At 36.6% G+C, this 12,437-nt stretch overlaps 1 protein-coding gene across 4 annotated transcripts in view; it reads right to left on the bottom strand.

The window, feature by feature from the left end:
• LOC121304164 (poly [ADP-ribose] polymerase tankyrase-1) overlaps positions 1 to 12,437 on the bottom strand; it is a 111,350-nt gene that overhangs the window by 31,724 nt on the left and 67,189 nt on the right. For 2 of the 4 annotated variants that reach the window (XM_041235136.1, XM_041235151.1), the window contains exon 6: positions 1,677 to 1,697. The exons of the other annotated variants lie outside the window; for them this stretch is intronic. In XM_041235136.1, coding sequence (XP_041091070.1) covers positions 1,677 to 1,697 — 21 coding nt within the window. The remainder of the gene's footprint in view (positions 1 to 1,676; positions 1,698 to 12,437) is intronic. 4 annotated transcript variants of the gene reach the window in all.

Here is a 12,437-nt window from a genome sequence, read left to right as displayed (position 1 = left end):
ATTACAAAAGAGAGTTCCAAACCTAATTTAAGAAAAAAACAGAAAAGAAAAAAGAGCCTCACAAAGGGGCTTTATCACATAAAACACTTGACGAGATTAGCTGCTGTTTTATTTTCTTTCCCTCCCAAACACTGCATGTATAACAGTAAAAGAATATATTAAAATGATGAATGGGAACCTGTCCGCTTTTAATATTTCCACCTTAAAGATGCTCGGCTCTCAATTATTCTCCCTGTGAATGAACTGTCAGCCAATGTATGTCTCTGTAGAAGCAAGTGAAGTCTACATGGTTGGCCCTTCGCATAGTGTGGTGAGAACGTGCACAAGCACACACATACCTGCTGACTGCCTTCAGTTCCAACTGAACCTCACAGCCAGCTGCCAAGTGAATTTAGAAGGAAACAATCTAAATCTAGCAACTTCAACCAACAAAACATTCTTTCAATGACTAAACCAGGACAAATGCGACCAGCAAGTCAAAAAGTAACAGTACTTCAAATATATATGACATACAAAAGTGTGTTTTAACAACATTAAATTTTGCTACGCTAAAAAGCAAGTTAATCACTTACATTGTGATTCAACAACCCCTTACTTTGAACAGCACACTGTGCTGCAGCAAAGATCTGTCAGGTACTATCCAAAACTGTAACAACATGTCGACTTGTTATAAAAAAGCAGCCACCTACTGTAGGAATCCATCTAGGAACACACACACACACATTGAGAATGATGGGACGTATGTTTAAATCTAACATATAAAGCAGCAACACTTTACATAAACTACTTTAATCTGGGAGTTAAATCTGAGGAGTAGCCGACATGAAGTCTACAGCTGTATGGTACACCAAGGCAATACACTTCCATGACACTCCAATTAAACCAGCAGCTAACCTGCTCACACTATAGAAGGAAGTGGTCTGCGGATTTTCAAGGATGGAATTTAGCAGACAAATCATTTGGAACTGAGTGCAGCAGGAGATGGTTTATTGTGCAAGTTCATGCTGTCAAGAATTGACTGGATAAATTAAAACAAGATGCAATTGCTTTTAAAGTTATTTTAAAAATCACCTCTGTGAGTAACCAGTGTAAATCATAACAATGAGTAAAAGGCTAGACTTTTGAAGCAGCAGAGTAACATATTATACAACACATGTATAAATATATTACAGGATTCAATTAGGTTCGTTTTCTTGAGGAATTAAAATAAACCAAAAAAAATTATTTAAAACAATAGAATTAGCTTAGAAATTGGTGTGTGTCAGAACTGTTATCTGGAAACATTTACAAAATGCAGAACAGCCCTTGTGCATGCATTTCTGCCTTAAAAAGGTGGTGACCCAAGCTGAGGGGTGGGGAAGTGAAGTCATTGGGGGAAGGGGAAGGGGAAGGGGGTTCAGCCACAGACCAGTTATTTACCCCTTCCAAAACAAATGGGATTTGGTTTTACAGTACATCCAATGTGATGGATTGTACCTCTCACATCAAGTCTCCCTAACACACCAAGCTGTGATAAGGAGATTGTGGTAGATGGTGTGCAACCAGCAAAAAGACCCAAGACGATTTAGTGCCTATAGGAGTCTGCGCCATCTTATTTATGAATTAAAAAAAAAAAAAAAAAAGAACTATATACAATGGTGCATCAATTTAAGAGCTTTTATTTTAAATAAACTTACCAGCATTTTTTGGGATGTTGACTGATAGACAATGTTGCCAGAATAAAAACAAAAAACAAAACAAAACAAAAAAAAATGATAGCATCATGTTATTATCTCAGATAAAAAAAAATACAGGCTCTACTGTAGCTGTATTTAGATTTTGTGAATCAACAGTACAGGCTTAAGACTTTATTTGTTGTATTATAATTTTTTTGCCTTCAATAAATCACTAATGAACTATGTATTCAGGAGATCAGGGGCGCACAGCTTGACAGGTCAGTTTGAAAATGTGCTGTGCTAAAGAAAATCCCTCAGGAAATGACTGATGACGTTATGTATTTTCAATGATGCTTTTGCAGTTTTCACACATTCATAGTCAGATAGAAAATTAACTGGATTTTCGAGATAGATCCCATCTTCTGCCAGGCCTGTGTCAATGTTATAATATGACCAATGCAGTTCATATCAGTTGTCAGACTTATACACCTGCCCTATGCCTTTTTTTAGCATCACCTATGTAAATAGTGTGCTTGTTCAAGGCCCTGGACAGAGATGCTTGTACAGCTTGACATCACCAAGAAGTACCTCACAATGGCAGTTGTGTCAAGTGCATGTGAAGTGCACTTACTGCTTCCTGGCTGTCTGGGGAAATCCCCTAACTGAATCATGTGAAGTCAAAATGGCAGCCCAATCTGATCTACTGAACACATTTATGTTCTTTGTCTAGTTGAGATGGCCCTGGAGTAGGAAAGCCAGCAACATCAACGCCACTTGCACATGCGCATTTAAAGCACTCAAATCATGGTGCACTTCTCATACTTAATTTGTAAATACAATTACCCTACTCCGGGAATCCCAGGGCTACAAAACTGCAGCAGTGGTGTTTAAAACACAATACATGGAACACACACACACTTTACATGCACCGAACCTCGCCTTCAGTGAACACAAGCAGTCTAATAGAAACTGGGCTTAAGACATCATCTTTTAAAGCCCAATTTTGGAGTGTGCTAAATTTACACCACAGTGAATACTAAAAGTAAATAAATATTTGGAGGATTACTTAAATTAAATTTCGTATTTATTTAGCTGTAATCCATCCCTAAAGAGCCTTTTAATCTTACTTCTGTTGTCTGCTGGCACCTGGCAACTATTTTTATTTAACCTGGGAAGTTATTGTTTTGTGTCGCACTTCAATTTGGAAGAGTGAAGTTCTGGCATTGACATTAGTATATTTTAATTAAAATACTTCTAAAAGAAAACTCCTCAAAATGAAATGCCCCATGTAGTTTATGGCATAATCTTAATCTACTAATGTAATAACCCTAACATTATTTTAATCTAGCATGCATAGCAGAGGGGCCAATGAGATAGGTAATAGAGTTTAGCACAAAGCCTCAGAATTGTCTCAACAATCTGGTGGCTGGGTTTTGCAGTGCCATGTTAATGGACTACTGTATCTTCACAACTCAGTAAAGCTACACTCATGAGGTGCCTCAATCTCTAAAAAGGTATAGTAGGATAAAATGACATGCTGCCTATAAAATACATAAATAAATACAACATTTCAAATGATCATCAGATGCTAGAAGAGCAGTCTGCAGGCAAGACAGGGAGAAAAAATATCTCTAGTAATTCTTTAAAATGTGTAAGTAGCAGCATGGTTTGTCCCAACGCATTATACCCTGGGGTTAGGGTTTCAACTCAACTGCTTAACTATTTATTTATTTTTTTATTTTTATTTTTTCAATTAAATGAGCATGGTAAGAGTGTTACTCTATGTTGACTTGATGCAACTATTTCATACCAACATGCTTATAAATATAACCTTTTAAAATTACTGAACTTCAAGATGATTAAATGAAACAGACAAGACAAGTCCACCAAGACCTGGTCTGCACTAGAGCTAAAGCAACTTATGAGCAAAATTGCATGTTTGATTATGACAGCAACCAAAACAATTTCCCCATGGAGGAGTGTCCTTCCTGACTATGAAGAGTCTGGGTCTGGCTTTGAAATTAAAGTGAAAGGAGCTACTGTAGGAATGTTCCTTTTGCTGGAAAAATGGTTCAGCCCAAAACACATCGGTACACACACAAAAACAACATGCAATGTCCCCTAATTAAAGATGAAAGTCGCAGCTCAGATCTGGCAATGCTGTGTGGGTGCAAGCTTTAGATGGGGGTTGAACCAAAGATGCATTTAATCTTGAAAATCAATCATGAATCTAAATATCTTCTTTGCCCCACCTCCCACTACCTGTTTTTTCAGGGGGTTGCTGCATGCTCATGGTAACTATGACACCAGAACAATTCCTGGCTGTCAGCTGTTGCCATGGAAACAGAGCCTAAAGTACCAGTACTGTAAAATGATTACAGTACCAGATTTCCAAAAGTATCTTGTGTTCCTTAAAGCTAATAGGGATGGGACAGTATAAAATGAGCACGGTATGATAACTGTTAAAAATAAATAAATACGGTGGTAACCTTAATATGATGGTATACAGTACATCATGCAAGTTATCAAATAAAGGCTCAAAAGAAAGACTAATGTAAATCACTTAAATTACAGTAATTCACTTAAATAAAATAAACAAATCACACTTCCTTTCATGGAATGATTTAAACATTTGGTATTTAGTATTTTACTTTGCCAATAACTTGGTACATTTCTTTTTTATAAAGACAATTAGAATAATTAAAAAAATAAAAATAAAAAAAACTAAAATTGTACACTCTCAATGTTACACTACAACAGTATTAAGAACTATTATTTGCTCAAAATGATGTGGTGCTGTAGTTTAAAACATTTTAATGCATACAATTAATTAAATAAATAAACAAACAAACAAACAAACAAATAAATAAATACTTTGTTTAGCTGATGGCAAACAGAATTGAGAAATGATTGGTCTTTTGCTTAAAACACAAACATCTACCACAGGTTATAAGAGCAGAGATGAGTCGTTTATTTATTTATTTAATTTTTTTAAAATGTATTTTAATACTAAAACGTGTTATTGGATTTATATTTACGACATTGCACAAGTAAGCTTCCAATGATTATTACAGATTCTGCATAGCCCAGCACAGCTTTAAAATGTTACTGCGGGAGGCTGGCTGCGGCTGTGAATCAAAGGGATGAAGCAAAGATCACAAGTGACCTGCTAATCGTAATGCAAATAACCACTAAAACTACCGCTGCCACCTTGTTAGAATGAAGCCATGAACAGCCTTGTCCAAGCTATATTAAATAAATAATTAATTTTAAAAAAATGTACTAAATCAGTTAAAAGTGTGCAATTTTACAATAACGTTAATGTTAATCTATTACATTAAAGTGACTGTTGATAATCCAGACAAATTTAAATACAGCACGTTGAAAATGAGTGCTATGCTGCAAGGTTTGGAGAAGGCATTTCTCTAAAAGCTGCATGTGACGTCAGAAAAACAGCGGCCAAGAGCAGCCAGCGCAGCAAGCTCTGCGTAACATAACAATTGAAACGTGTATTCTGTGTCGTTGACCGTTTCCTTCCAAACCATTATCAAAATACAGATAGGACCAAAGACCTTTGTGAAGAGATTTTCGGCAATGGATGACAAACATTGACGGTCTCGTGTCGTTGTCCGTTCAGTCAATTACCATGTATTGTTGAACTTGACAAGTACAGCAAAGGGGTGCACAAGGAGATTGGGAACGATAACATTGAAACGTCTGTTCACAAAAACATCTTACTCAAATGCTTTGCTAAGGCTGCAAGTGCCATCGCTTGATTTAGAAGATGCGTGTTTGCAGTTGAAAAAATGCATTAACTGGTGTATAACCGAATTACGATAATTGCGGTTTAGAATAAAAGCACCGGCATTAATTCCATAATGTACCTAAACTGCGGTAAACCGAAAAAACGGTATACCGACCCATCCTAAAAGCTAGTCCCTCTCTATTCCACACCAAAATAAGTTAACTGTGAAATTCTATAAAGGTATACTGCTTCATTAGAGAACAAAATGAAACACTTTAATCCATTTACTACTGTTTTACTCAATAGGTCGATTTAACATAACTAAATTGTGACAAATCCCACCGCCACTAACATACATTGCTTATTTTGGATCTCTACCTACTGAGAGCATAAAACCACACATTCACACGCTTCAAAAAACATCACAAGCCACAAAAGAATTCAAAAGTGATGCGACCGCACTTCATGAGAGATATTTCTAGCCCCTCTAGCCAAAACTTACTGAGCTGCTAATCAGATCATATTAAATATAAAAACATTACTGAAACAGAACAAAAACAGCCTTTAACATCTAAATTTTTCACTAATTAAACAAAGAATCTCTTTCACTCACTGCACTTGGATATGATCAGACAATAAGGGACATTGCATTCACACCAAATATTTTAAATTGGAATGAGATGTCCTTTTAAAATTAATTTCTTTCGCTGAAATAAAAAAATGAAAAAAATATTGACAATACTATAACTATGTAAGAATGAGGTACAGAAGAGAAAACAAAAATCAACTGACAAATACCAGACTGCACTGAAAGAACGTTTAAATAATGGGATCAATTTTACTGGTAAAGTCTGATAAAAATTGTGACATACTGCTTTAGTTATGCCACTGTCTTAACAGAGGCTGTAAGAGACAGGTCGGAAATATCTGCAAAATATTAGTCAGTATCAGAAAACAAATGTGAATGTAAACTTGGTGAAATATGAATCTGTACTGTTGCAACAGTTACCGTGGAAATGTGTAGAGTTTCAACCCGTAGACGGACGCTGCAGTAAATATTACTTTTGGTCGCAGACAGCTATGTTGGTTAAATATTTTGAAATCTGTAACAAAATAAATTAGCTAGATTAAGGTTCTAACATATTTTAGGTTTCCATTTATAACAAGTTATCAAGTTAGTACAAATTGGTAAGAATCTTTCATTATCATAAAATGCCTTGGGAAAAATAAAATAAATAAATAAAATGAACTTTTCTACACATTAAGATTCAGGACTGCAGATACGTACCACTGTTGTAAGGCAAAAATTATATCAGCTTTCAATCTGATTTTAAATGTACCATTATCTGCGGTTTCTCTGTCCTCTGCGACAATCAGTTTTTCTCTCTGAAGGAAGGTAATGGCTTGTGTCTCGCCAATGAATAGCAATGCTGTTTTATTTCTTGGTATGAAGCCACTGCATCTAAATTTTATTCACATGTTTTATCAGTCTAGAACAACTTGAAACTGGCTATGACATTATTTTTCTTAGTAACAAGAGTTCACTAGTATTGACTTTGTATATAAAAAGTCGAGTATAACTGAATGTTAAATTGTCGGTTTGCACCATTAGGACTGTATAGCATGAGGTCTGCTGCAGGGCATTATGTCATTAGTGACAAGCTGATGTAAATAATCAGCTCTTCAAGGCATAGTCCTTTATAGACTTTATGGACATAAAGGGGCAATGTAACCTTTCCTATACTTGACTGATATTTAGCATGTGTAAGTATGTGAATATGTTTGTGTGCATCAGTGGTAGTGGAGATGTTACAAGTTGTTTTCCCTTATTTACAGGTAATCAACTTTCTAAATATTAGAGCCCATCCCCAATGGAGCTTTTTGATGCACACATTTTGATGTTTGATCACTTTTACTACAGTACATTTCTGGCTTCTATAATTATGCAAAAGCCTGTTGCTACCACTTGTTTGAAGACCCTAGAAGTGTAAACTAAACAGAATCTCCGATGCTGACATTGTGGACAATGTAGAAGATAGATAAGAAGGGTTAAAAAAAATAAAAAAATAAAAGTGCAGCAGCATGGCAAAGAAATATATGAATAGCTGAGAAGAGTATTTGTAACACATGTTGCAGTTATTTGTAAAGTTGGACATTAGATGCTCATTTAAGAGAGTTGCCTGTAGCAATAAGACAGCAGGTGAATGTGTGTTTAAATAAACATTCCACCTATTGTGTAAAACCATGCACTATGAAATTAAAGGGATGAACATGAGTAGGCCAGTTTATACGGTGTGTTGATGTAACCCTGTGGATTGGCACAGAGGAATAGCTTCTTGTTAATATAAGTAACTTGTAGATAGGATTATTAGGCTCATGTTATCGTAAAATGAATTAGTTGATGTGTTCTTGGTCTACATTCTTGTGAACAGAGATCCACAATATAAAACCAAACCCTTCATTAGTATCACTGATCTTCAATAATTTCTTTATGGCACTCAATATATTAAAAAGGATATAAAAAAATAATAATTGCAGTCCCATAACCTCTTACTGCACTCCATTTACCTAGTTACTGTAAAATAGTAACTGTCTGTAAGCTATCAACAGACAATTGAGAAACTGAAACTAACTGGTTTGTTCTACTGTTACTGCCTTCCGAATATATAATCCAGTTTTCATGGTTTCATGAGCCTGATGTCCAGGTTAACTCCATCCAAGGGGGTAAGGAACTTTGTCAAAGCTGGTGAATTGCACTGTATGAAGCAATGCTTTTTTGTCTCGTTATATAAATAAATGCAACCATATTTTAGATGATTGAAAAGCAGTAGAAGAAAGCAGACTATTTTCTTGGACATGTCTGAGCTGAATACAAACAGTCTGTGAACACACATTGAGATGGGTGAAAGGGGTAAAGAAAGCGTTGCTTTCACCATCTCTTCCCTGGTTATTGTGTTGAGGTATTGTATTTTACAGAGATTCCAATAATCTTGTGTTCCATGTCCAAGAATGCTTTGCTTCCTTTGAGAAAACATGTTTATAACCAGGACAACTCGTCACATGCTCGTTTTCATATCTGAATAATTGACCAAAATATTTCTTTACAGACAGATTGTCAAGCCGAATGAGTGTTCTTTATAGTGACAAAAACAAAAATCTGTCAAGCACACAAGCACTGGCCTACTACTTCAGATTCAAAACTATAGACACAAGAACTCAAAGCACATATTTAGAGGACTATTATTTAGACTATTTCGATTTAGACTTGAGTTTTACTGTACATATTTCACATATTGCAGAACAGCTACTTAAGATAACCCTAAAAAAAACCTTGGTCCTTTTGCATCGCAATTATATCTTGGTTTGTGACGCAGCATCATGCCGAATTCCTGAAGAATGATAACAGACCTGAGTGTTTCTCCCTCAGGTTAAATATTCTCAACTATAGAAAGATGGGAATCTTTACCATTATCTAAAAAGCTGTTACAGCAGCAATTACTAGCCTAGTGACAAGGGTATAGCGGAGGTGGCCACACTACTGTGCATAAGTCCTGCTTTCACGCATTGGGACTTCCACAAGTCTGGGTCAAAAAAGATCACATGGCAACCTGTTCACCACTCCACAGGCCCATCTATTTCTCCCTGACTAAATCTATTGAAAATCCATATCCCTGATGGCCCCCTAAAGAAGCCTGAGTGCAAGGCCAATAGAAATGTGGAGCTTTTCAATCCTAAGATTATTGACAACTTTTTACTTAGCCAGGTAGAGATATTAATTACCTCTCAATCAAGGAATTAGCTTGTTGTCATGGCTTCTGACAGTTCTCCAAAAGCAGCTGCCAACATGGAGTAATCTGATGGCTTGCAACTGACACACAACTGCAAGAAGCAGCTTCTTATTCTGAAATCTCTGTAGATACAAAGGTTTCTAAAGGTCAACAAGCAATGAGCTACATGCAGTGCAAACTGTGCATATTGTTCAATATTTAATCTGCTTCATAAAAGGAGGCAAAACAAATCTGAAAATAATTAAGCACTGGGAAATGTCTGTAGCCGTGTCTATTACTTGGCAAACATTTTGAAGTGTATATGGTTAAAACACTGCAACATCACCAAACCTAGCCAGAAACCATGGACACATGGTGTGCTAAAAAAGATATATAAAACAGCAATTTTGTGTTTCTAGATATTTTTGGGAGTTAATCCTCATTAGTTCAATATGTTGAACTTGAATCACACCCTGGCAGTAGCTGGGCCGAAAATGCTGACATTCATTTTTTTTTTTTTTTAAAACTTGTTAAAACATATAAAACTGCAAAAAAGACAGCATTATACATCTGAAGATCGGTCTGCAGCCTGCAGACTTTAGGAGGTTGTGCAGATTAATTCTAAGCACTTGTTTTACTGACCCAAGCAGTTCTATAAATTACAATCTTTGGACCTGGACCTGTATTGGGTCTCAGCAATTTGCAAGACAGGAGCAGTGTATTTTCCCAGCCAGCTGAAGAATGGATAGCATACTGATCTTGAGATGTGGAATAAATGATGGTCAACCACCTATTGCCCTTTTAGTAAAAGGAAAACACCACCAATATCCCCCATGGCAACAGTAGCATACACCCAACACATTTAACATGGCCAAAAATACAAAACTAAAATAAAAGTTGTGTTTGTTTTTTTTACAGCAAAACCCCACAATACCTCAAAAGATATATATTCAAAATAAGCGTACAGCCTCCTGTCAATAAAACAGGTACATTATATTGGTAAACATAAATAAATGTAATTACATTATAGTACATGCCTTAAATTCATTGCTGCTCAGTCCTGCTAGAAAGTAGATTAGGCATCAGTATGATCCAGTAGAAGTGCATTAAAAGGATTATCTTTTATTAATGTGACAGATCCATAATACCTCAGTAATAAAGCTCTTTGTGAGAGTCCCTTGCAGCTCAAGATAAACACACTTTTCCTTTGCTTTATTACTATGTTAGGTAAATCAGCCATGGAACACCTTTAAAGAATACAGCGAGAAATGTTTCTGATCCCTTTTTCTATGCTTGAACGTCACACATCCAGGCTAAGGCAGTCAAAAACATTGTCCACTGGCAAATAGAACCCCTCCATCCCCTTAAAGTAAATGTAGCTAACAAAATAATTTCATAAATCTTACCTGTTTTGCACTAATAGGTCTCAAATGCACAGTTTTGAAAGACGCGTTGGCACACATGTATTCTCATTTTAAAACATGATATCTGGTACTACTTTAAGTTAAAGGAAGCTGCAAACTCCTATGCCCTATTCTCAGGTTATCTGTTTGTACTTGCACTCCGTGGGTCATTTCACCTCATCAATGTCTTCTGGGTCAAAGCATGTTATTGGATAAAATCATATCAGTCAATAAAAGTAGTAGCTCAGTAAGCAAGGCTTGCAAAGTTCTTTAACCTAGGAGTAGTACTGTACTAGATACCATGTTTTAAAATGACAATACATATTTGCTAAAACATGTGTCTTTCACAACTGCACATTTTAGACATTTGAGATGTGCATGGCAAAGCAAATGTACGGAACCATTTTGTTAGCTACCTAAAGCATTACAAGTGGTTCAAATCAGAGACAACTGTATGTTCAGTGATCTTCCTGTCTGAATAGAGAATGAGGTAGTCTTGGGAATGCTGTTGGAACAATGTGTTATTGATGCAGAGGTCATTGGCTTCCATGGAGGTTGCAAGTCTTGACCCTTTCGTTCCTTGTTCCTAAGCCGAAATTCCCTATCAGCTCCATTGGGGAATCCAGTTTCACGATTTTGGCATTGAAGTCTCCCTTCACCAACATCAGGTCTCAACTTGGTGCCTCATCCACTTGATGTTGTAGCGCACCATGGAAGTTTTTTTGATTGTTAGAATTCCGTCGTTGACGGGGCTGTAACCTACACGTGCATTGGCCGTTCTTTGTGCGACACCGTTTTTTTTTTTTTTTTTCCTATTCCTCGTTTCCTGAGTAGATCATCTTCCCGCCATTCTGAAGTGCCCTCTTCCAGTCCATCGGTATTCTGCAACCCTGATGTATAATTGCTTGCAGTTTTCCAATACACATACTACAGAGTGGCTACCTGCACGTCCTTACCAAGGTTGATGGCGTCTTTTCTCCCTCCTTCCTCAGCCGTCAGACTGCCACAGGGTGGCTTTGACTGCTAGTGTCATTACAGGTGGGGATACTCAGATGGTCATCTCCCTCTTCTCCAGTAGTTCTGGAGGCCTCACCTCTGGACGACATAGCATTAACCATTTGAATGTGACAACTCGTGATGGTTTCGAGAGACATATGTGGTGTGTTCACAGATCCTTCCATGGTGGACACCATTGACTAGCCTAAGGCTTCACTCATCCGCCTTTTGAGGGCATTTCCTCACCCAAGGGTTTCCACTGCCCTGCTTTTCCACTCCAGAGACCGTTGGCACTTCCTGAGGCTTGCTGAGCTATTAAACCACCGCCCAGCATTCAGATTAGCTTGGTACACCCACCAAGTACAAGTTTCACAACACCAGCACCACATGTAGACACAACAAATTGCACATATGTACATATTTAACTCAATCTAACAGTAACAACAAAATGCTTGTAAAATTGCGTGCATATGTGTGTGTGTGTGTGTGTATATATTAATCTCACAGATTTTAAGTACTCTCCTATAAACTATCCTATCTTCCTGCTTATTTCTGATTTTTTTATTTTATTTTTTTTAAACAGTAACTTCACCAAAAAATCTAAACAATAGCAATAGCAACTACTGTACTGAAATGTAAAATGTCCAATCTTCACATTTCATTTTTATTTGTAAAAGTAAAACAAAAAATGTAATGTACAAAAATCCTTCATAGTGGACTTATTTACATGCAGGGCCTTTACTCTCTGGTCATTCCCAAAGGAAAGAAAGTGTGTCAGTAAGAACTTAGTTTTTTCTCCATTAATTCTCCTACAATTATTTCATGTAGTGTTTGGTATGTCAACATACATGCAGAGTTGGAAATGATATTG

The sequence above is a fragment of the Polyodon spathula genome, chromosome 2, assembly GCF_017654505.1.
Source record: "Polyodon spathula isolate WHYD16114869_AA chromosome 2, ASM1765450v1, whole genome shotgun sequence".
In the NCBI taxonomy this organism is placed as follows: domain Eukaryota; kingdom Metazoa; phylum Chordata; class Actinopteri; order Acipenseriformes; family Polyodontidae; genus Polyodon; species Polyodon spathula.
The sequence above is the reverse complement of the archived record's forward strand: the minus strand, read 5'-3'. Positions and strand labels throughout refer to the sequence as shown.